Source organism: Suricata suricatta, chromosome 7 (assembly GCF_006229205.1).
Source record: "Suricata suricatta isolate VVHF042 chromosome 7, meerkat_22Aug2017_6uvM2_HiC, whole genome shotgun sequence".
NCBI classification, from domain to species: Eukaryota; Metazoa; Chordata; class Mammalia; order Carnivora; family Herpestidae; genus Suricata; species Suricata suricatta.
The window spans coordinates 5,686,541-5,708,146 of record NC_043706.1 but is presented as its reverse complement, the minus strand read 5'-3'; the positions used below and the strand labels follow the sequence as shown (position 1 = coordinate 5,708,146).

Below are 21,606 nucleotides of genomic sequence, written 5' to 3'. Positions count from 1 at the left end.
CGTCGGAGCGCGCCCCGCGGACGCACGTGGCCCTTCCGGCGGCCGCCGCAGCTGTCAATCACCGGCGGGCTGAGCTCCGCGAGGCGGGAGCGGCGGCGGCGGCGGCAGCGGCGGCGATGGGACCCCAGCGAGAGATCTGCGGCTAGCTGGCTGCACTTGCTCCACGGGTCGGGGGATCGGAGGGGGCAGGTAAAGCCTTGCGGCCCCCAGGGGCAGTTGTCTGCGCTCCATTTGCCTTTCTCCAGGTCTCCCTCTCCTCCCTTTCTCTCCTTCCTCCCTCCTCGCGCACAAATATTCGTGTTCTTCCTGTGTCTGTCGCACGCACTCCTTGCTCATTCACGTTTATTATATGTGCACACATCTCTATAAAAGCATGCATATTAAAATCCGTGCACACGTACAAGTTAGGGGTAGCCAACTCCATGCTTTGGTGGTTTGTGGTTTGTGTTACGTAAGAACTGGGGAGGTATACAGGAAAAACTTAAGGAGTTGCTCTCCCGGGAGACAAGAAAAGTTATATATTAGGTAAGAGCAAAATGTACGTATTTGGAGTTTGCAAAGCTGGTTTGTTTTCCGAGCTGAATTTAACCCTCACTTGCCCTCCCCATTCTTTTACCTATTCAAAGATGTGTGAGTGCTCTGATACAATGTCAGGACCTACTTCCTTGTGTTGTTAGAAACGGGGATTTGGGGGCGGGGGGGCAGGGGTCAGACCAAAGCTGATGACCTCAAAGAAGGCAAAGCTGGAGTTAAACAGCTGGCGTTTACTTGATTATTGGTTCCTGGCTCTGTAGTAGAAATGTTTTCAGCCCGTTGGAGAGATCTCTGGGCTCCAGACCAGGCCAACCTTTGGTGAAGGGCTTTGTGGAGTCGTTTCCTTCAGAGAAAAGGGGAAGGCAGATAAAAGGAAAGGACATTTAAATGAGAGAGACAGACACTGATGAGAAAAGGAGAGAGGGAGAGGCAGAGGGGGAGGGGGGACTGGAGAGGGGGAGGGACTTGTTTTCTTTTGCTTATCCAGATCCAGGATTCTAATAAAATTTGTTTTTATTCCCCCCACCAAAATCTGCTCACATACCACCTGCAAAATAAAATTTTAGAGCAAAGAAATGAGTCTTGAAGAAGGTTTGACTATGGTTCATATCAACTGAAACTGGGAAATACTAAACCCAGTTTGTCAGGCCTCAACTAGGCTTGCTCACCTCAAGTCTTTGAGGTTCTCGTGCAAAAGGTTGGGGAAGTGTTCTTCAGAAAGAATGTTTAATGACCTCTTGAAAAATATCGCCCAGCTATTATTTAATTTCACGTGATTAGAGTACTGTAGGAAGCAACTAGTTCTGTAGCTGCCAGTCGCTTTTTAATTCAATCTTGCATGGGCACCTGCTTTTCTTAGGCCATGGAAAGGAAAATGGTCCTGATAGGAGTAAAAATGAACCCAAGGACTACATCATCTAAAGAACCTTAAGAAGTCTAAAATGCTTGTAAACAGAAAATACAACAGTTCTAAGATTAATTTATTTTATAACATAATGGAACAGTCACCAAATCAGTTCTAAGAGTATCTAGGGAGCAAATAAACTTTTTATTTAGAATTCTTAAAATACACGTGGATTAGTCTACTTGGTATTATTGAGTAGTGGAATAGAATTATAGCAAAATAAGAATAGCATTTGTATAGAATGTTCCAGTTTACAAAGCCCTTTCATTTATGTTGTCTCATCTACCCTGTAAAGTCTCATGAGAGCCCACTGAAAAGTTATAAAACATGAATACTTTTGTAAAAAACAAATCTCTCTCCGCTCTTCAACAAGAAGTCCTTTATCACTATGTTTGTCAACATGAAAAGGATTCTCTACAGGTTGTAAGAATGGCGTATGAAATTTAGATTTTTATCTGTATCACATTCTGTGGAGATTTTTTTTCCTTAAATAGGTTTGAAGGATGTGCCGTTAGAAAAGAAAGGTCAAAGCCTGACAAGGAGAAGAGGAAGAAGAAACCTTCAAAGGTAAGACTCAAGCCTTGTCCCATGTAAATTCATAAGCACCTGTGGTTTCCATGTAGTTAAAGGAGAGGTTTAAAGAGATTATAGGTTTTCTCTTCTCCATTTAGTTTTTGACGTGTATACCTTACTTAAACATACTTCTTGAAGAAGTAAAGTAATAAGATTATTGCATACGATTATCCCTTCTTAAAAAATTATTGAAGTGCTACATATCCCTGGACTTAGAAGGTATTAAAAAGCTCATCGAATGAAGCCACAATCTGTACCAGCACTGTTCCAAGAAAATAAAATACCTCTGAAAAGATGTTGGTGGAAACACGTTTTCAAGTTTTAAGGTCACGCCTATACGATTCTAGAATGCCTGATATAAAAATGAAAACCCTGTCACCAGGCTTTCATGCCTTCCTGCATCCACACTGAGGCTGATGGGTCCTTTAAGCAAACTGACCTTTCGGTTTGGTGTCGGATAAATGGTCCAAATCAGCGCTTTGCCTGTACCTCGCAGCCTTGGCCTGTGCAAAAGTGGCTCTAATGGCAACTCACTCTCATTATCTCAGAATGATTTGATGGGAGAGAAAAGCAGAATGAAAAATGGAATGATATTTCAAAGAGAATAAATAGAAGAGGGCCTACGCCTGGCCTCACCATTGATCACACGTGGAGCCCTGGGAAAACTCTAATCTCTTTTGTGCCTCAATTTTCTGCCTCCCTTCCCTCGAGGAGACCGTGAAGACAAATAATATAAAGGCTGTGGTGTTCTTGGAGTGTCATCAGGCATAAAGGCTTATTTCCATTTCCATGGCTATGAACCTTTTCCAAATAAAATAAGCATAATTGCATTTATTTGAATGAAATTCAAATTTCCAGCAAATTGGTACAGTAATGTATTGGTAGACATAGAGATCGTAATAACACAAATATGGTTTTACTTGCTGACAGAGGAATTGTTCAGAGAAATCACCAGCTGCAAATACATGGTTTCATGCCCCCTTTTGTTGCATTTCTTGCTTTGGGAGCGTTTCTCCTTCTAATCTAAGGGTCCACTGAGAGCAGACCGCCCCACACATCTAATTACCCTCTCACATAATCTGGCACATAATTAGTGCTGTAAAAACAATGAAGGAAAGAGGGAATGAAAAGGGAAGGACCACTCAGGCCATCATCCGCACCAATCCACGTACAGCTTTGTGCCGAGAAGTTTCGATTCAAAGTGCTTGTCAACAGGTCAGGAAAAGCCTCCACCCTCATGAAGCTTATAGTCCGTCTGTCCATAAACAAATAGACCACATAATGGAGCATCAGAGGGTAACAAGCATAATGAAAAGAAAGAAATTTGGACAACAGGATAGAGAGCTGACGTTGAATGTGCTAATTCTAGGAAGCCTCTCAGAAGAGTTTGGGAGGGGAGGTAAGGTCTGATTTTCTCTTCCTGTGAGTCTGTGGGACATGATAGGTGTGCTGGGCTGCCAAGAATTGAATATGCATTTTAGTGTATAACTGTGCATACATCAAGATGGATACCACTGACAGATTATAAAAAGAAAAACAAGGGGGTGCCTGGGTGGCATAGTCAGTTAAGCATCCGACTTCAGCTCAGGTCATGATCTCCGCGGTTTGTGGGTTTCAGCCTTGCGTCAGGCTCTGTGCTGACAGCTCCGAGCCTGGAGCCTGCTTCAGATTCTGTGTCTCCCTCTCTCTCTTCCCCTGCCCCACTTGCACCCTGTCTCTTTCAAAAATAAACATTTAAGAAAGACATTTAAAAAGAAGAAGAAGAAAACCATGGATGGATCCTCACCTACTAAGACCTAGGATGTCCTTCCAAGAGAATAAAAATAACTCCCTCTTCATAGATGACCAAGCAGCCAGATGCTAAGGTTGCCTGTGGTCCATCATGATGGCCATGCCGGCAGTGAGGACACACCAGGCTTCCTGGGGTGTTTATGAAAGGAATACTCGCATGGACTAATTTCAGTACAACACTGGAGAAGAGGTCCACTCACTGCCCACCCCCTATTTATGCCCTTCCTGGGATGTTAAGACTTTCTCTGAAGAAAAGAGCCTTCAAGAATCCATCGCTCAACGACGGTCATAGATATTACTGTTTTTGCAGCTGCTACTATACCTATTCAAATACAAACACCAGAGTTCCCATGAAACCTTGCTCTCTAAGTAAATGCTGAGCCAAGCTGCAAAGCCTTTGTACATACCTTCCATTTCTTGTCAGCCCAAGTTTATTATATACTAATTACCCAGCTTTTAAAGTGACTTTATGAAGTGACATCCTATATCCTCTTTATGATACTAGAGGTATCAATCAACCAAGTGGATTCTAAATAGCTAGAACATTGGGGCGCCTGGGTGGCACAGTTGGTTAAGCATCCAACTTCAGCTCAGGTCATGATCTCATAGTTCATGAATTCAAGCTCCACATTGGGCTCTGTGCTGATAACTCAGAGCCCGGAGCCTGCTTCAGATTCTGTCTGTCTGTCTGTCTGTCTGTCTGTCTCTCTCTCTCTCTCTCTCTCTCTCTCTCTCTCTCTCTCTGCCCCTCCCCCACTTGCACTGTCTCTCTCTCTCTCTCAAAAATAAATTGTTTTTTTAATTTTAATAAATAAATAGCTTTAACATTTTTTTATTGGGACAAAAAGTTACTGGCTTTCTTATGAGGAATATAACTCTGTTGGGTTTTTGTACCAAAATCCTCACCAAAACATGATATACTTTAAAACTCCTGTTCTTTCTAGTGATCATTCTCCTCTAAGAATGAATCCAATAAGCTACATATTTGGAAAGATGTATGAAACCTCTAGACCCCAGGGACGACAGGCACACCTCATTTTATTGGTGCTTCACTTAAACATGCATCACAGAGAATGTGGTTTTTACAGTCCAAAGGTTTGTGGTGACCCTGCATCAAACAAGTCTTATCAGTGCCATTTTTCCAACACGTTTGTTCACTCCCTGTCTCTGTGTCACGTTATGGTAATTCTGGCAAGATTTAATCAAACTTTTTCATTATTGCTATTTTTGTTACAGCGGTATGTGATCAATGATCTGTGATGCTGCTATTGTAACTGTTTGGGGCGCCAGGAACAATGCCCATATAAGGCAGCAAACGTAATCAATAAATGTCCTGTGTGTTCTTACTGTTCTATCAGCCATCCATCTCTCTCCCTGTCCTTGGGCCCCCCTGTTCCTTGAGAGACAACAATATTGAAGTTAGGTCAATCAACACCTCTACAATGGCCATTAGAGTTCAACTCAAAGAAGGAGACCACTGATGTGGCAAACTTTGTTCTGTGATTTTAAGAAGTTGCCACAGTCATCCACAGCTATAAGTCACCGCCACCCTCATCAGTAACAGTCACCAACACTGAGGCAGAGACCCTCCACCAACAAAAACATTATGGTGTTTCATATAAACTTTCATAGGAAAGTTCAGATGATGGTTAGCATTTTTTAGCAATAAAGTATTTTCTTCACTTAAGGTATGTACATTTTCTTTTTGACACAATGCTATTGCACCCTTAATAGACGATGGGATCTTGTAGAAATAACATCTATATGCACTGGGAAGCCAGAACATTCGTTTGACTTGTTTTATATGATACTTGCTTTATTGCGGGGGTCTGGAGCCAAACCTGCAATACCTGAGGTACATCTGTGCTATTTAGGCACATACCCAATACTGAAGTAGGTTGTTAAACAGATAAAAGTACATAGCCATTTAGTCTACTTAATACCAAGTCACTGACCTAGCTAGTAGCTTATACATTCTTTTAAATTGAAACTTCACATATACGATAATGGTAAAGAATTTGGGACAATCTGACAATCAGTGAGAGTAAGGGAGGAGGTAGATAAACAGTAGACTCGGTTGTCTGACAAAAATAATTGACTCATTCTGTAAATTCATGGGCAAAGACTCCTGGAAAAGTGTATCTGGAAGGAAATAGAGGTTATGCGGCTCAACCATCTCATGTTAAGACGAGTAAGACCGTAGCCCAGGGAAGTTAATGAGTGGCCTAGCATGTCATGACCAGTAACGTTGTAGATCAAGAATGAGGATTAGAACCCATCCTGTGCCCTGTGTGGTTAGCACAGCACAGACCATGTTCTCATGCTTTGTTTCACTGAAGAAGAAATTGGTCTCATTGGGATTCCTGTCCTGGCATGTATCGAACATCACTGAAAATCCTTCCGACTCAGAGGACAGCCTTCCATCGCTCAGGCCCCAAGAACATGTGTTTATGACACTTTCTGTCTCTATGATGATCTTACCCATATTTGGTCTAACAACGTTGGATTACGGAGTCTTCTCCTATAAAGCAGAACATTCCACCTGTGTACTGTAAACGGCTGTGCAGGAAGGACTACAGCGTGTCACACAGGCCTGCTCTGCATCACAGCTCAACCCCGAGGGAACAAATGACTTCAGCATCGAGCGAAAATGACTCGTACTGTTGCTATGAGGGAGTTCTTCGTGCTCCTGTCTTATTTTTGTCCTTTTTCCATGTTAACATCTCTGACGCTTGGTAGGAAACCTGAAAATACACATTTGGATGAGTTGGTCTGATTATGCAAGTACATGATTCAGTCCATACTCCAGCTTTCTGAGTTTTCATCTTTCATCTGCTCCCTGACTCATGATGTGACCTTTAGCAGATGACTTTCTGTGCTTCAGTTTCTTCAATGACAAAGCAGAATTAGTAACATATGACTTTCATCTCCCCTTGACCAAAAGTTTATTACGATGTCTTAAAAGAAAGTGGCTTTAAATTATCCTGCTCTGTATCATTAGTAATAGGCCCTTATTAATCATCTCCATTGTATAAGCGTCAAGGTCAAGGTACTGAAGTGATCATCCTAACATTTAAAATATGAAAACTAGGTTAACAAAAGAATTCAATCCATTAGGCTTTGCTGCTCTAATCAGGCAAAGTACATCCTAAAATCTTTATGTTTTATGAAATATCTTCTGAAATGTTTAAAAGTTAAAAGAGAAAAGTTTTAATCACCTCCCCTGCCCTCTCTTCTTGGGTGATTTCTCTGGGCTGCTATATATCTAAAATAAGGAGAAAGTCACTAAACGTAGTGACCAACACTTAAAAATATGAGGTCACCATTAGTAGCATCTGTCTGCGTTTTTCTAAGATCAGGGCCATTTTCTTCCTGAATTTGACTACATTTCCTAACCAGAACCTGTTTTTGGCTAAGCGCACACCTTACAAGATAATCCCATGGATCCGCTTTGTGATCATGGGACAGGAAAATGCTAACTATCCACTGACTTCAACTTTGATTTTTGCCCCATAATTCTATCCAACCAAACTAAGTGGCCAAACAGGGGCACTTGCCAGACATTTAGATTAATTTTTTCCTTGTCAGTAGATAAATATCACTATGTGGGCTCTTGAGAAGCAGCTGGAAACATTTAATATGTCTTCTGTTAGCCTGGATTACAAGGCGGGCTCTGAGAGGCCCCTTCTACATCATTCCTTGCTTTGTTATTTTGAGACTGACTATGTCCACACAGGGAAAACCATCTGGAGGATAACTGGAAAATATAAAAAAGTATTTCACGTTTCCAGCTACATATTTATCTTTCTATATGGAGATAAGAAAGCCAAATTCCAAACCGAGAATTACTGAGAATTCCCTCACTCATCAAAATTGTTGTCCCTCAACAATTCCTTTTTATTTTTCATGAATAACTAAATGCTTCTCTCTAAGGGTATTGATTAGGTCAAATCAAGTAGAATTTAACATCTTTTCTTAATGTTTATTTAGTTTTGAGGGGGGAGGGGCAGAGAGAGAGAGGGAGATGGAGAATCCAAAGCAGGCTCTGTGCTATCAGCACAAAGCCTAACGTGGATGGGGCTTGAACTCACGAACTGTGAGATCATGACCGGAGCCAAAGTTGGATGCTCAGCCACTGAGCGACCCAGGTGCCCCAGAAATTACCTTCTTAAGAAGACAGTTCCCCAAACAGCCCATCCGGTGTATACTTTCATTAACAACCCCCTGGCTTTGGGTATATACTAGCCACTTCATGCAACATGGTGAAATGCTGGGTCTACCCTCACCATCATGCTCTATCATCCCACATGGACAGGTGCATCCACAATTAACAACTTAAATATCTAGTGTTAGAGTCCATGAGGTGTAAATTATTGGCTGAACCGTTTGTGATTAATAAAGTATGAAGTGTACATTGCTACAGCTTCTGTACAGCTTGACAATTAGCTAAAATGTTGAAACATGGTCCATGAGATCTGAAAGCAAAATCGCAAGCTGCTAAGAGTAAACTGTGTATTTTCTACAAGGGAACACAGTTAAGTATCCGAGAGGACAACTCAAGACAAATTCCATCTGTAGCCAGTGAGAGTTCCTGCCTAATTCTTTAACATGTAAGTGTAAAGACAACTGGATTCTAAGAGATTGAAGATTTCTTGTCAAGACAATGAAAATCTCAGCTTCTTGCCATTTTTCATGTGTTTCAGGCTTAAGTTTTTGCATAATTTAAGCGAGCTGTGCTATTAGGTCTCATTTTATTTATGGAGAACCAGTTTCTAGTCATTGAGTGTTTGGGGATAATTTTGCATTAAGTAGAAAACCAAAGCAGCTTTTAAGAAAAGCTCAAATAGACTTTCAGATAGACTAACGTTACTCAGCCTGGTTTGCACCTATAATATGCCTTTTAATCCTGAAGCCAGAGCCAGCGGGGCTGACGGCTGTGGATGTTGTCATTCCAGCTGGGAAGGATGAGTTCTTGCACGAACATCTGCGGGTCAAAGCAAGCACAGGCCGCTCCTGAGGGCGGGCACCAGCGCTATGGAGTCCGGTCCTACCTGCACCAGTTTTATGAGGACTGTGCCACCTCGATCTGGGACTATGAGGATGATTTCCAGATCCAGAGATCACCTAATCGGTGGAGCTCAGTATTCTGGAAGGTAAGTAAAAAGCGTGTGTGTGAGTCAAGAGATGGCAAAGTTATTGGGTATTACCACATCCAATCCCATAGCTACGGAGAGCTGGCGGGCCTGGTCTTCTCTGTGTGCAACACTCCTGGTGGTGCGCAGTGCAGTTCTCTTCCCTTAGGAACAGAGACTATAAACCTTGGGCTGAAGAAAGCCCCTAAGTGCAGTACGGTTGTTGATCTAATTATCATTTGACAAATTACAGTTATGAAAAAGGAATCACTGGGTACTGTGGGAGAGTTAAGGCTGCGACATAATACAGTGGTCAGTATGCCACCCCTTCCTCAACCGGACACGTGCTCATGGGGCTCTGTGAGCCCCAGCACCTTCGAATGAAGGCACCCCACCAGACGGTGTGTTCAGTCACTCATGTAATTAGTGAGCACCTACTCTCTGCCAAGAAGTTGTAAAGTGCTAGAGGTTGAAGTGGCGAACAGAAGGGAAAGCCCTTTGCAACCCATCATGGGAAACAGACCATAAACAAGTAAACCACATAATAGAATGTCAGGTAGTGACAGCCGCTATGGAGAGAAATGAATCGGGACAAGAAGGCAGGGAGTGATGGAGACCTGGACCTTAGTATGCTGATCCTGGACAGCCCTTCAGAGGAGATGGCATTTGAGCAAATAGGATGAGTGTAGGGAGCAGACCGTAACGTTACCCAGCTGAAAGCCCTTCTGGGCTGAGAAAATAGCAAATCCAAAACCCTGAAATGGGAACAAATTTGGTGTTTGAAAAATAACAAAGAGGTGCAGTTTGGCTGGAGTGGATTGAGAGGAGGAAGAAGGGCCCAGAAAAATAACAGGATACAGATGGTTTATGTGGAGCCCTGTGGATGATAATGAAGACAAAGGCTTTTCCCTTGAGAGAGATGGGAAGCCCACCTGAGCATTTTAAGCAGAGGAGTGACATGATCTAATATTTTAACAGGATCATTCTAGCCACAGTATGGACAGTAGATTATAAAGAACCCAGGCAGGAGATGATGATGGCTCCGATGGGGTTAGTAGAGATGGAGCGAAGTAGTCCAGTTAGCACAGGGTTTGAAGACCGAGCCGTGAGGACATGCTAATGCAAAGGAGAGTAAGAAACATCCAGCATGACTCCAAGGCATGCAACCTGGCCCATGCAGAGAATGATGGAACTTTCTGGGATGGGGAACCCTGGGAGAGCAATGGGGATGGTGGGGAACCAAGAGTTTGATTTTGGCGATGATATGTCAGAGCTGCGTGTCAGACATGTGAGTGGGGTCTCTAGTGGCAACCTAAATGCAGCTCATGGCTTGGGAGTCCCTGACATACAGAGTATAGAAGAGGCACCAGACTAGATAAGATGATCCAGGAAGAGAATATGGACATGGAAGAGAAGAGGGCATTGGGATGTCTGAACACTTGGAAATCCAGGGTAAGGATTTGGGAAGCAATGCTGAAAAGACACAGCCTGAGGCGGGGCTTCCGGTCCCTTCCAGCTCCGGGACTGCAGTCTCTCTAAGCTTCTCCCAAAAGATCCCAGGGTGTTTTACATTGGTGTTGTCATAAACTTACAATGTATTGGCAAGATAGTTTAATAAGATGCAGCATCACATAATGATTATGAGCGTGGACTCTGTCCCCAGATTACATGGGTTCAAACCTTCACTCTTCCATTGAATTAGCTGTACCTTTGGGCAAGTTAGGACCTTACTAGGCCCTATGCTGATGCTACCAGGTAAAATTGTGAGAGGTAATTAAGATAATATGTAACAAAAAGTTTAGCACAATGTCTGGTATGCACTCAAGCTTTCATGTATTAGCTACTATTATCAGATGTCATATGGAACATTGGGTCCTGAAGTGGAAATAAAATTTGAAATCTAGTTAATAAATAAAGTGCTGGGTAACATAGTTGTTAATACGGATTACCCAAGACCTGTGTTATTTTAATATCTCACTACTGTCATGTCGTCTGTACTCCAGTTGGCCGAGCCCACACCCTTGCCCTGTAGAAATGTCATCTCTGATGAATCCTCACTGGCAGGGACCGATGAAATACATAGCCAAGCTTGGCACATCTTGTATTTACCCAGTTAAGTGGGCGGTTGCTTTCCTGTGTGTCAAAAAAACAAATATTTGCCTGACAGATCTGTTGTGCCAAGAGCATAAAATGCCACTGTCATACAGGATATTGAAAGCATCCACATGGTTCCAAAGCATTTGCAGTGTGATTTGAGAAGCTACAAATCTGTCAGACAATATATAGGTATGGATTTAAAATAACCTGCAGTGAATTACCAACCCCAGAATTCAGATTTCAGCACTTTCTCCCTTCTCATTTACACAAACAAGATTCACGCCTATTTGTTCCCTGTTGTGCTGGACCTACTTCAGAGACTAAAAACAGACAAAAGTCCATGGCCGCCTAGAGATGATATTTCAGCAAAATCCAAATCCTAGACCTAGATTCTAATCACAAATCACGAGACTGGGCACTCATAAGCTTGTAGTCAACTTGATCGCCTAAGAATTCACTGAATTCATGGTCTTAGAGACTCCCTTCTACCAAGGGAATAAACTAACTGGTCTTTCATTTCCTCCTGGTGAATACAAGTGAATTTATTCCAGTGCGTTTATAAAGTGCTTTGTATCAATACAGAGAAAAAGCACTGATTGTGCACATTTCCATTATGATTCTTTTTTATGGTGTTTTTCTTTCATTTCAAACTGTACCTGTAGGTGGTTCAAGTTATGGGCTTCCATTTCCCCGTTCCCAGTAAAGTGGTGCTGAGGTCCTGTTGGTCCCCCACCAGGGGCTTGGTCCACCGTGCCTCAGCCGGGGCTTAATGAGAATGGAGATTGAGTCACATGGGCCTGAGTTAGAACCTTTGCCCTGTCACGTGGATCTACACAACCTGTGTCTCACAGCGCTGTCCTTCCTTCCTTCCTCTCCCTCCCTCCTTCCTCCCTCCCTTCCTCTTTCCCTCTCTCCCCCTCCCTCCCTCCCTCCCTATGTCCCTTTCCTTCCTTCCTCCCTTTTCCACAAATGTTTATGTATCCACTACGTACAAGGTTACGTGGTAGGCTCTGGGATCCACTTGCGAATAAGACCCTGCTCTTCACCTGTGAATTAGATACAGCCTAGACCCGAACGAGTCCACAAATGAGGAAGGTAGACATGCCCACAGACAGTTACAGCCCAACGTGATAAGCATGGCCCTGAGGGCAGTCCCAGTACATACCCGGAGCATGGGCACTTGGGGGTGGGGAGGACCTGATGCAGCCTGGAGGAGAAGGGCTCCACAGAGACCCTCGTGAACAAGCAGGAGCTGGGCATCATGGAAGTATATTCCAAAAGCCGAGTTGTGAGAGACGATGGCATGTTCAGGACACTGCAGACAGCTCAGCGTGCCCGGGGCAAACATTTAGAAGTTGGAGGAGAGGGGTCAAGAGATGAATGGGGAAATGTATAACTAGGGCAGGATCACAGAAGACTTTGAAAGGCTTTGAAATCAAAATCTCTTAAAAAAAAAATAGAAATTTCTCCAGAACCTTCCAGCTTGAGTACAGCAAGGGGGCAAGTTCAAAAATCTAGGCTTTCTGGATGACCGCATGCTTGTCTCAGCCGCAGCCAGCTTATCCCAGTACCGGCAACGCCCGCCACCTGCAAGAGTCCCTGTGACCTGGTCCCGCCCACCCCCTGCCACTCACTGTGCTGCCCAGGAATCCATTGGGCTGTGGTGGCACTTTTCTTTCTTACCCTTGCACTTGCCCTTGACTAAGGCTGCTGCCACCTGACCGTGCAGCCACCCACCTCAGTAAGGCAGGTATAAAGTAACGGGAGCCATCTCCTCCCCTCCGTTCGTGCATTCCTCACCTGAGTCACCCTCCTCCTCACCTTCTCCTCAACCCACATTAGAAACCTCTCTAAGGGCGTTCCACAGCAGTGCTCGTGCGCACAGTCAGACTGCCTCCCCACAGCCTCCCTAGACGTGAGAGTGACTCTGGCCCCTCTCTTTTCTCTCAAGACCCTCCTCCTATCTGTCCTGATCTCTCCGGTTTCCCCACTGAGCTAAGTCAGAGTTTCAACTTCTGTCTTAGATGTTTCTTCAAAGCTTTGCTAGATATTACAGAGTTGGTTTTATATGAGAAATGAGAGAGGCTCAGGGGCGCCTGGATGGCTCAGTTTTTAAGCACTGACTTAGGCTCGGGTCATGATGTCACGATTCAGGAGTTCGAGCCCCACGTTGGGCTCTGGGCTGACGGCTCAGAACCTGGAGCCTGCTTTGGATTCTGGGTCTCCCCCCTCTCTCTGCCTCTCCCCTACTTGCTGTGTGTGTCTCTCTCTCCCCAAAATAAAATTAAACATTAAAAACTTGTTTTAATATTTCAAAACAAACAAAGACTGAAGGAGACCACGTAAACCAAAGGCAGCTTTGTCAGCTGCGAAGCATCGTACAGACAGCTCGGAGGAAAAGTCAAGGCAGTGCTGCAGATTCCAATTAGCATTAAAATCAGAAAGGTCCTCTCTTCTTTTATAGCTGAGAAATTATGTAGGCTTCTCCTACAAATTTTGGGTGAATGGCAATATCAACTCCCCCCCGAAACCAAGCCCTGCCCTAGAAGGCCTCAGGAGAGCCCAAGCACTGAGTTCACCCTGTCTTGCTTTGCTGTGTCTTTCTCCAGGTCGGACTCATCTCCGGCTCGGTCTTCGTGATCCTCGGACTGACTGTCCTGGCAGCGGGCTTTCTCGTCCCCCCCAAAATCGAAGCCTTCGGCGAGGCTGATTTTGTGGTGGTCGACACCCACGCCATCCAGTTTAACGGAGGTCTTGACGCCTGCAAGCTGGCGGGGGCTGTGCTCTTCTGCCTGGGGGGCACGTCCATGGCTGGGTGCCTGCTGATGTCGGTGTTTGCGAAGAGCTACTCCAAAGAAGAAAAGTTCCTCCAGCAGAAGTTTAAAGAGCGGATCGCAGACATCAGGGCCCACGTCCAGCCCATCACGAGGGCTCCAGGCCCCGGGGAAACCAAGATTCCGGTCACTTTGTCCAGGGTTCAAAATGTGCAGCCTATAGCGGCGACCTGAAGTGCATCCCACCCTGGGCTCCCCTCTCGATTGCTTGGTGTTCACGTGGAGCTGGGGGCAGGCTTGGAGATGATGGGGCTTTGGCCTTGACTTGACCCCTCCGGGCGGGGCTCAGTGGGGGCGTGAGCTCACCTGGATGAGCTCAGGTGGTGGTGAGGCTGCGCGGAGACCTGTGTTTGCACCGAGCTGCTGAAAGGGTGCTTCCGTGTGCCCAGCGGGCACCCCAGGGAGCTCCCCTCGGCTATCGTGACTCTGTGGTGTCCGTGTTACTGGAAGGCGCTGAGCAGGGTAGACCAGATGGCCAGTGGTGACGTGCTCTGTTTTATTTTCTAATATTGGTTTTCTTGATCTTTCCTGTGTGGTGCTGCTTCCGCTCCTGTCTCACTACACATAAGATATTGTTTTGTGTGTTCACGGAAAAATCGAGCTCCTTGATTTTGACCCAAACATTAGTCTTTTCACAATATCTTAACATGAGGTTACTGAGACTAGATGCGAATGTATTGGAGTTCTCCACCAATCTTTTGTTTTGTCCAGTTTTTTTTCTTTTATTTTTTTGCAATTGGAAAGCTAAAATTGCCAACTTTAGAATCTTGGGGAAGAAATTAACATTAGGGATATCTATGCAGTGTCCACACGCCAGGGAATGAGATGCTACCACTAAGTAGCCGTGTGACCTTGGGGGGAATTTAACCTCCTCACCTCAGTTTCCCCATCTGTAGGATGGAGATCCTGGACTGTGGTGTCTGAGATTTCCCACTTTGCCATGTGTCCTCGTGTCTCTCCAAGGACATGTTTGCGATGTCCCTGTGGCTCTCTCCTCAGTGGCACTGTTTCAGATCTGGACTCGCAGAAACGTCTCTGAGTCAGCAGCTACTGTCAGTACCCAGCCCCCTGCAGTTTACACAGCGCTGTTGTGGTTTTTATAAAGACAAAAGTAAGCCATCCTCCAATAAGAAACCTGTGAGTCAGTATTAACTTTTCAAAGGGTTTTCTTTCTCGCATAAGGTGTTTTATGCTCAGGCAAGATGCTCATCTCGTCCCTATGCACTTTCACTGAATCTGCGGATTGAAGCCGGACTGAGGAACGTGTGACCGCGGTATTCTCTCATAATGTATGCCACCCTCGAGTTCTGTCTCTCTTTCCTCTCTTCCTTCACTGGGTAAATAAAACATGTGAACAAGCGGAATCTGGAGTGTACCTGTTGCTCCTTCAGAGTTTCGATCCTGAGGCTGAACAAGCTCAGATTTCCGCGGACGAAATGGAAGAATGAAGCAAGCGGTTAGTGTTCCTGGGGCACGCTGTCCGTTACGCACAGTTCAGCGGGAGACGCAGGGCAGGCTGGCATCCTCAGCAAGGAGCTCCGGCCAGATCGGGGAGACATCCTTCAGTTTCCGCAGGTTCTCACCTTGCTGTGAGACCAGCATTTTCATTTTATTCTTTGAAGCCTTATACAAGCCCTAAGCATCTGTTCAAGGCACCATCATTTGAAGCATCATATCGATGATTCTTGGAGAAGGCTTGAGTTTTAAAAGCTTCTAGAAAGAAAAATCATGTTAGCAGGGCTTGGGAACCTTCAGGTAGAGGCATGATAGCAGCCATAAAAAGCAGCTCTGTCCCCCCACGCCCACCCCAAAGACCTAAAAGACACCAGGATACAGAGAGGAGAAGCTCAGTGTGAAAGAGCAGTTCAGCACACCCCACCTTTCCTGTCCTGCCCCGGCTTTGTGGGAGCAGGTACTTGCAGGGACCCTCACGATGCCCTTGGGAGTGATGGCAGGTATTCTCGGAAAGCAGAGGAAAGAGAAACATAGTTTGATCTTCGGAAAGAGCGTAGACCGTGTGCACATATGGGGAGCGGCCCCCGTACAGAGTGGGCGGATGTCAGTGGCATGGCAGCCAGAATGGCCGTAGAGCCTTAGTCTGAGGCCCGTGCAGGGAGCCAGCCTCCCTGCCCCGTTACTGACATTTCCACAGCCGTGTATAAGTGCATGGCCGTGGCCGGGAGGGGAGCTGGGTGGACCATGCTCCCTCTATAAGCAGGGAGATAGGACAGGGTCTGGCCCAGGCGTGTGGAGGTGGTCCAAGCCCTAGCTGATACAGGCCTGCCAGCAAGTGGGTGGGTTCTCCAGGGACAGACCCTGCGGCCTCACGAGGCAACCCATGCGTCTCCACAGGGGCCCTGAGTGGTCAGTAAGCCTACCCTCATTCTTTCCAAAATCTGCCTTTCTAAACCTTCCACACATCGCACCAAATTCTGGAATCCAAAGTTACCTACAAGCCGAACCCCTCTTACACTGGCCCATTATCCTGGTCCCAGCCTGGTCCTAGTCTACGATGATTGTCATTCAACTATTTCCATCTCGTCCCCACCCAGGTGGTCTTCTGCAGGGAAACACGTCTGTATGTTCTATGGTTCTGTATGTCCCTGCCACCTATGGGGTCCCTACAAGTTTTAGAGTGTGTGTGTAGGTTAGAGATCCCCTGATGTACAGGGTGCACAGCACCCCAAGCCCAAGAACTGATGCCAGGCCCACACCGGGGCCTCCCGTGATGCAGTCACACCCCATGGCTCTGCACCCCAGCCACAGGGACACCCAGGCCTCCCGTGATGGGATCACACCCCACAGCCCTACACCCCAGCCACAGGCCAACTGTGCCTTTACTCACTGCATTGATCTTCCCAGCAATAACTATCTGCCCTTACAGTGGCTATTGAACCCATCATGAAAGAATAGCAGTAATAATAGGACCTAATATGTACTGAGTTGAAGCACTTATGTAAGCAATTTATCTATTTCCCACAGAAACCTTGTGAGGTCAGGCTGCAGTCATGTGTCCATTTGACAGGGAAGGAAGCAGGCAAAGTCCTTGCTCAAGGACAACCAGGCTCCAAATCTCAGCATCCTGGCTCCAGAGTCTCATGCCCCCCACAGCCATCCCTCTCCCTGCCCCCACCCCGGTTCTCTTCCTCAGCACAGCCAGCATTTTGTACAAACACCTTCTATCACATTTCCCTCTCTTTATTACAGCGATTTGTTTACACATTTATCTGTATCTTTCCTTAGAAGCTAGACTGTTAGCTGCTTGGGTACTGGGACCATATCTTAATGAGGGTGGATCCTCAAAAGTGAGTATGTAAAAGCTATACACTACTATGAGATAGCCCTTTAAAGCAACTGTTGCATTTTTACTTAGAGCCAGGCATCTGTTTGCTCATATTACAGAAAACAGAGATGATTGATAGGGACACTAAAGTTCTGTATACCCATCGTGTGTGTGTGTGTGTGTGTGTGTGTGTGTGTGTGTGTGTGCACGTGCGCACGTGCACATGTGTGTGTGTACAGGAGGAAATCACGGTCTTCTGGATGGGACTAAGACCAGAATGTGGATCTGGGTGTCCCAAAACAAAGCTGTCCTCAACTTAACATTTGGGTTGCGGAGCCCAGTCTAATGGCTAACTTTCCAGTTCCACATCTAACCGCAAAATCGTCCAGCCAAGGAGCCTGACTCACTGGCACAGAGTGACCAGGCACACTTCTCATTCCTCGGGGAAACCACAGAAGAGCTAAAATGGCCTAAAAGAGCAGAGCCATTGTCTCCAACAGTTCTAAGCAACCTGGTCCTTGCTCTTCAAACATGAAAGAATAGCCAGAATCATCAGATCAGCACCTTGAAAGAGAATACGCATGGAGAAGAACAGTCTCTGGGAAACATAAGCATCTCAGAAGTCACCGGAGAACTCTAAAAAGGAAATCTAATCAGTCTTCAAGAAGAAATCGCAGCTATACGACAAAAGCAGAATACAGTAAGAAGGAACATCAAATCGTTTTCATTATTTTAAATTTATTTGATTTTATTATTTTTTATTTATCATTTTATTGTTTCTTCTTATTATTTTAAAATAAAGTTTTAAAGTAACAATTTGCTACATGAATAATTTAAAGCATTTCCCCAAAAGTAAAATCCCTCCTTATAAAAAAGAGGTAAAAAGTAAAAGACATAGTCAATCAAAGATACAAAGATTATAGGGGAAACAAAAGAGGAAAATATCAATAAAACAATAGAAGATTTCTCATGGCTACAGAATACAGAAATCTTCAGATTGGACGTTTCTGTGGAATAGGCAATGCTGTGAATGGTGAAAGAAAAGAGTCAGACATATTTTTGTGAAAGTTTAGAGCAAAAATGAAAACAGGATCCAGGGAGCTTCCAGAGAGAACAACCGAACATCTACAGAATAATGAACATCATCCCGGGAAGAGAGCAGGGCTGCGATTTTGTGCACTAGATGGTACAGTTACTTTCAGTCTACAGAAATATGCATTTCCTCTCATCAAGGAGAAAAAACGACAAGCAATAAAAACCCAAAAAAGAAAATCTAAAAATAGGGGGGCCAGGCTGGCTCAGTGGGAGAAACAGGTAACTCTTGATGTTGGGGTTGTGAGTTTGAGCCCCATGTTGGGTTTAGAGCTTTCTTAAAAATAAATAAATAAATAAAAGGTGGAAAGAAGGAGAAAGAAAAAGAAAGAGAAAAAGAAAGAAAAAGAGAAAAAGAAAGAAAGAAAGAAAGAAAAAAGAAAGAAAGAAAGAAAGAAAGAAAGAAAGAAAGAAAGAAAGAAAGAAAGAAAGAAAGAAAGAAAAAGAAAGAAAGAAAGAAAGAAAGAGAGAGAGAGAGAAAGAAAAGGAAGGAAGAAAAAGACAAACTAACTTTGAAAATAAACCGCACAATGAAGCCTTGGTCCCAATATTAAGCATGACTCTAAAATCGTGGGGAAGACCTGATAAGAGTCTAAGACCAGGGAAATCACATGAAGTCTGACCTTCCCACCAGGCACAGTCCACTGCAGGCAGGACAGGAGCGCGACATGAAGCCACAGAGACAGCACTGAACCCTGTGCCCCAGGGTTCTGCCAGGACTAACAAAGCCAAAGTAGTGCAAACGGGTTGTTTCCCACCTTCGGGATCAAACTGTAGACCAAAGAATCGCCTACAATACGATTGTGAAACGGACTGTGTATGTGGTGAACCTGGCGATGCAGTAATGAGGTGGAGCTGGAGAGTCTGGGAAAGCAGAAGGGGCAAGATGAGGGCAGATAATGGTGACGGTACTGACGGCATCATCTGATCCAGTGGTGAATGAAGAGTCCCTGTCAGTGAAGTTCAGGGGAAGAAGAAATGCTCTAAAATCAAAAACATAATTTAAAAAAAATTTTTAAAGAGGCATAGTGGCTTGAGTTTATAACTTGCAGCGATACAGACAGCCCAGTGAAAGAACTAAAAACGAACCATCAGCATTAGAAAGAAGAGGGAATCAAATGAGATCCAGAGAAGGCAAATGAAAACCTCCTGTTTCAATGATAGGAAATCAGTCATTATTGTCTCAGTTAAGAAATCAAGAAATCATAAATGCAGATGTGATATTGTGGAAGAATCCAGGAAAAAAAGCATCAAACAGGAATTATTAAAAGAGATTTCCCCTCAGAGAGGCCTCGAGGAGGAGGCCGGGGCGGGCTGAGGCAGGACTGGTTTAGTCCACACCATGAAGACCAGGACAGACAGCATTCCTGTCCACGTGCTTTGACAGCCTTTAAGCAAACCACTGCTGTGTTAGAGTTCGCCAGAAAGGAGCATCAGGGGCTCCTGTATAAAAAAAGGATCTTTGGTAGATTTCAGTTTCTGGGAAGGCCTCCCTGAGGAGGTGATATTTAATCTGTACCTTACAATACGAGCAGGGGTTGACCAGAATGATCATGACCTAAGGAGGAATTTTGTTCTTTTTTTGGTGGGGGGGGGGGTGCTGTGTGTGGAGAGGTGACTTGGGAGAGAGAGAGAGCTCTCAAAGCCAAGGCAACTGCACACACTCTCAGAGCCGAGCTGAGTGCGGCACATGGGAAGGCCCGGATCAGGGGCGCTCCAGCTCCGGCAGCCCGTGAGCTTGGGGAGAGCCCCTGGGACAACAGGGCCACCAAGCTGCATGACTCCAACGTGATCGGCACCCTCTAGAGATGTGCAACAGGCCAGACTGGAATTGAGGCTGAGTGCCGGCAGAGGGCAAGGATTTCTGCAGAAGGCCAAGACAGGGGCAGAAGAGAAAGGACAGGTGGGGACAGGAGAGCCCAGAGCAGCCCCGGGCGGGCAAGCAGAGGGTGTAGATCAGAACCAAACCCATGGCTGAGGACAGTGCACGCTCTGCACCCCCGCTCTCCAGGTCTCCGGAGTCTGGTCCAGGGGAGTCGCTCTTTTGTTCAACTTCTCCTGCCTTCTGAGAAACAGAAAATGGCAGCAAGAAATGAGGGGCGCATTAGTCCCACATCTTGCTGGGCCAGTTTACTATCCGCTCTGAGGGGAAAAGAAAGGAGACTAATAGAATTGTTGTTTTGCCAGAGAGTCTGTTCAAGACTGCTGCACGGTGAGATGGAAGTCAGAAACAGAAGGATGCCAAGGACATAATCACGCCGGCCAGCACTGGCTGAGCACTTTCTCTGCTGCCCGCACTGTGACAAACATGGCTACGCATTCTTGCATTTAATATGTCCTTGAAGGAATCATAGGGGTGACTACTCTTATTTCTTCTGTTTTACACATGAAGAAGTCTAGGCTCAAAGAGATGAAGTAATTCTCCCCAAAAACATAAAGCCAGAAAGTGATCAAACTCATGTTTACACCCAAGTAGCGTGACTCAAAGACTGCCCTCCCCGGGAACAGATTCTGCTGGAGAGGATGAGAAAGGAGCGACGTGTCACCTCTCTCCAAAATGTCCCAGATGAAACATGGCTTTACCACAGAGCTTTGCACTTTGATGGAGCAAAAGAATATGGGCAAGAGGGGCGCCTGGGTGGCTCAGTCGGTTAAGCATCTGACTCTTGATTTCAGCCTAGGTGTCATGATCTTCTCTCTCTCTCTCTGTCTCTCTCTCAAAACAAATATACTTTAAAAATGTGGGCAGGAAGTATTATGTACATATGTTACCACTACATAGGAATTCAGTCTAAACCAGTGCAAGCAATAAAGCCAAGATTCCCTCAGAACTCAAGTGCTGGGTTTGCAAAAGATCCGTCTCCACTGCTATTTTTGGGTTTTACCAGAGATCTTATAAAGGGCAGATCTGCTAATCCTCGTGTGCCTTGAAGGTCAGTGCCATGTCTGACTCCTATTTCCCCCCTGACACCTAACATAGTTTCTAGTTCACAGTAAAAGCTCAGGAAATGCTTGCTAAATCAAGGTATTTTAGTTCAAAAAACTGTAATAATTGTTCTTACCAACGCAATCTCCCAGTGACCTCTACCAGTCCATACACTACTGGTAAGAATCACCTGCCTTGCATGTTTTGACCTATCCTAACCTACCCCAAAATGCTTTTTCTGGAATTCCTGGAAGGTAGAAGTGCTCCAAAACCCATTGGGTGTGTGTGTGCATTTTTAACTAAATGAGCACAACTCAATCCCTGATTGAGAGAGGCAGCAAAGCCTGGTGGTGAAACACATAGGCTCTGGAGCCACAACCCAGGAATCTGTGCATTCAAATCTTAGCTCTACCACTTTGTAGACTCTCAGGACCTTGGCC

At 45.2% G+C, this 21,606-nt stretch overlaps 1 protein-coding gene across 2 annotated transcripts; it reads left to right on the top strand.

The window, feature by feature from the left end:
• The first annotated feature begins 35 nt into the window (after positions 1 to 35).
• NRSN1 (neurensin 1) lies at positions 36 to 15,229 on the top strand. 2 transcript variants are annotated; one of them, XM_029943987.1, is made up of 4 exons: positions 36 to 189; positions 1,933 to 2,005; positions 8,758 to 8,955; positions 13,641 to 15,229. In XM_029943987.1, the coding sequence occupies exons 3-4, from the start codon at positions 8,767 to 8,769 to the stop codon at positions 14,037 to 14,039; spliced, it is 588 nt and encodes a 195-aa protein (XP_029799847.1). In that variant the 5' UTR covers positions 36 to 189; positions 1,933 to 2,005; positions 8,758 to 8,766; the 3' UTR covers positions 14,040 to 15,229. The 2 variants fall into 2 exon arrangements, with proteins under 2 accessions (XP_029799847.1, XP_029799846.1); XM_029943986.1 differs by having other exon boundaries at positions 8,715 to 8,955.
• The last annotated feature ends 6,377 nt before the right edge of the window (positions 15,230 to 21,606 follow it).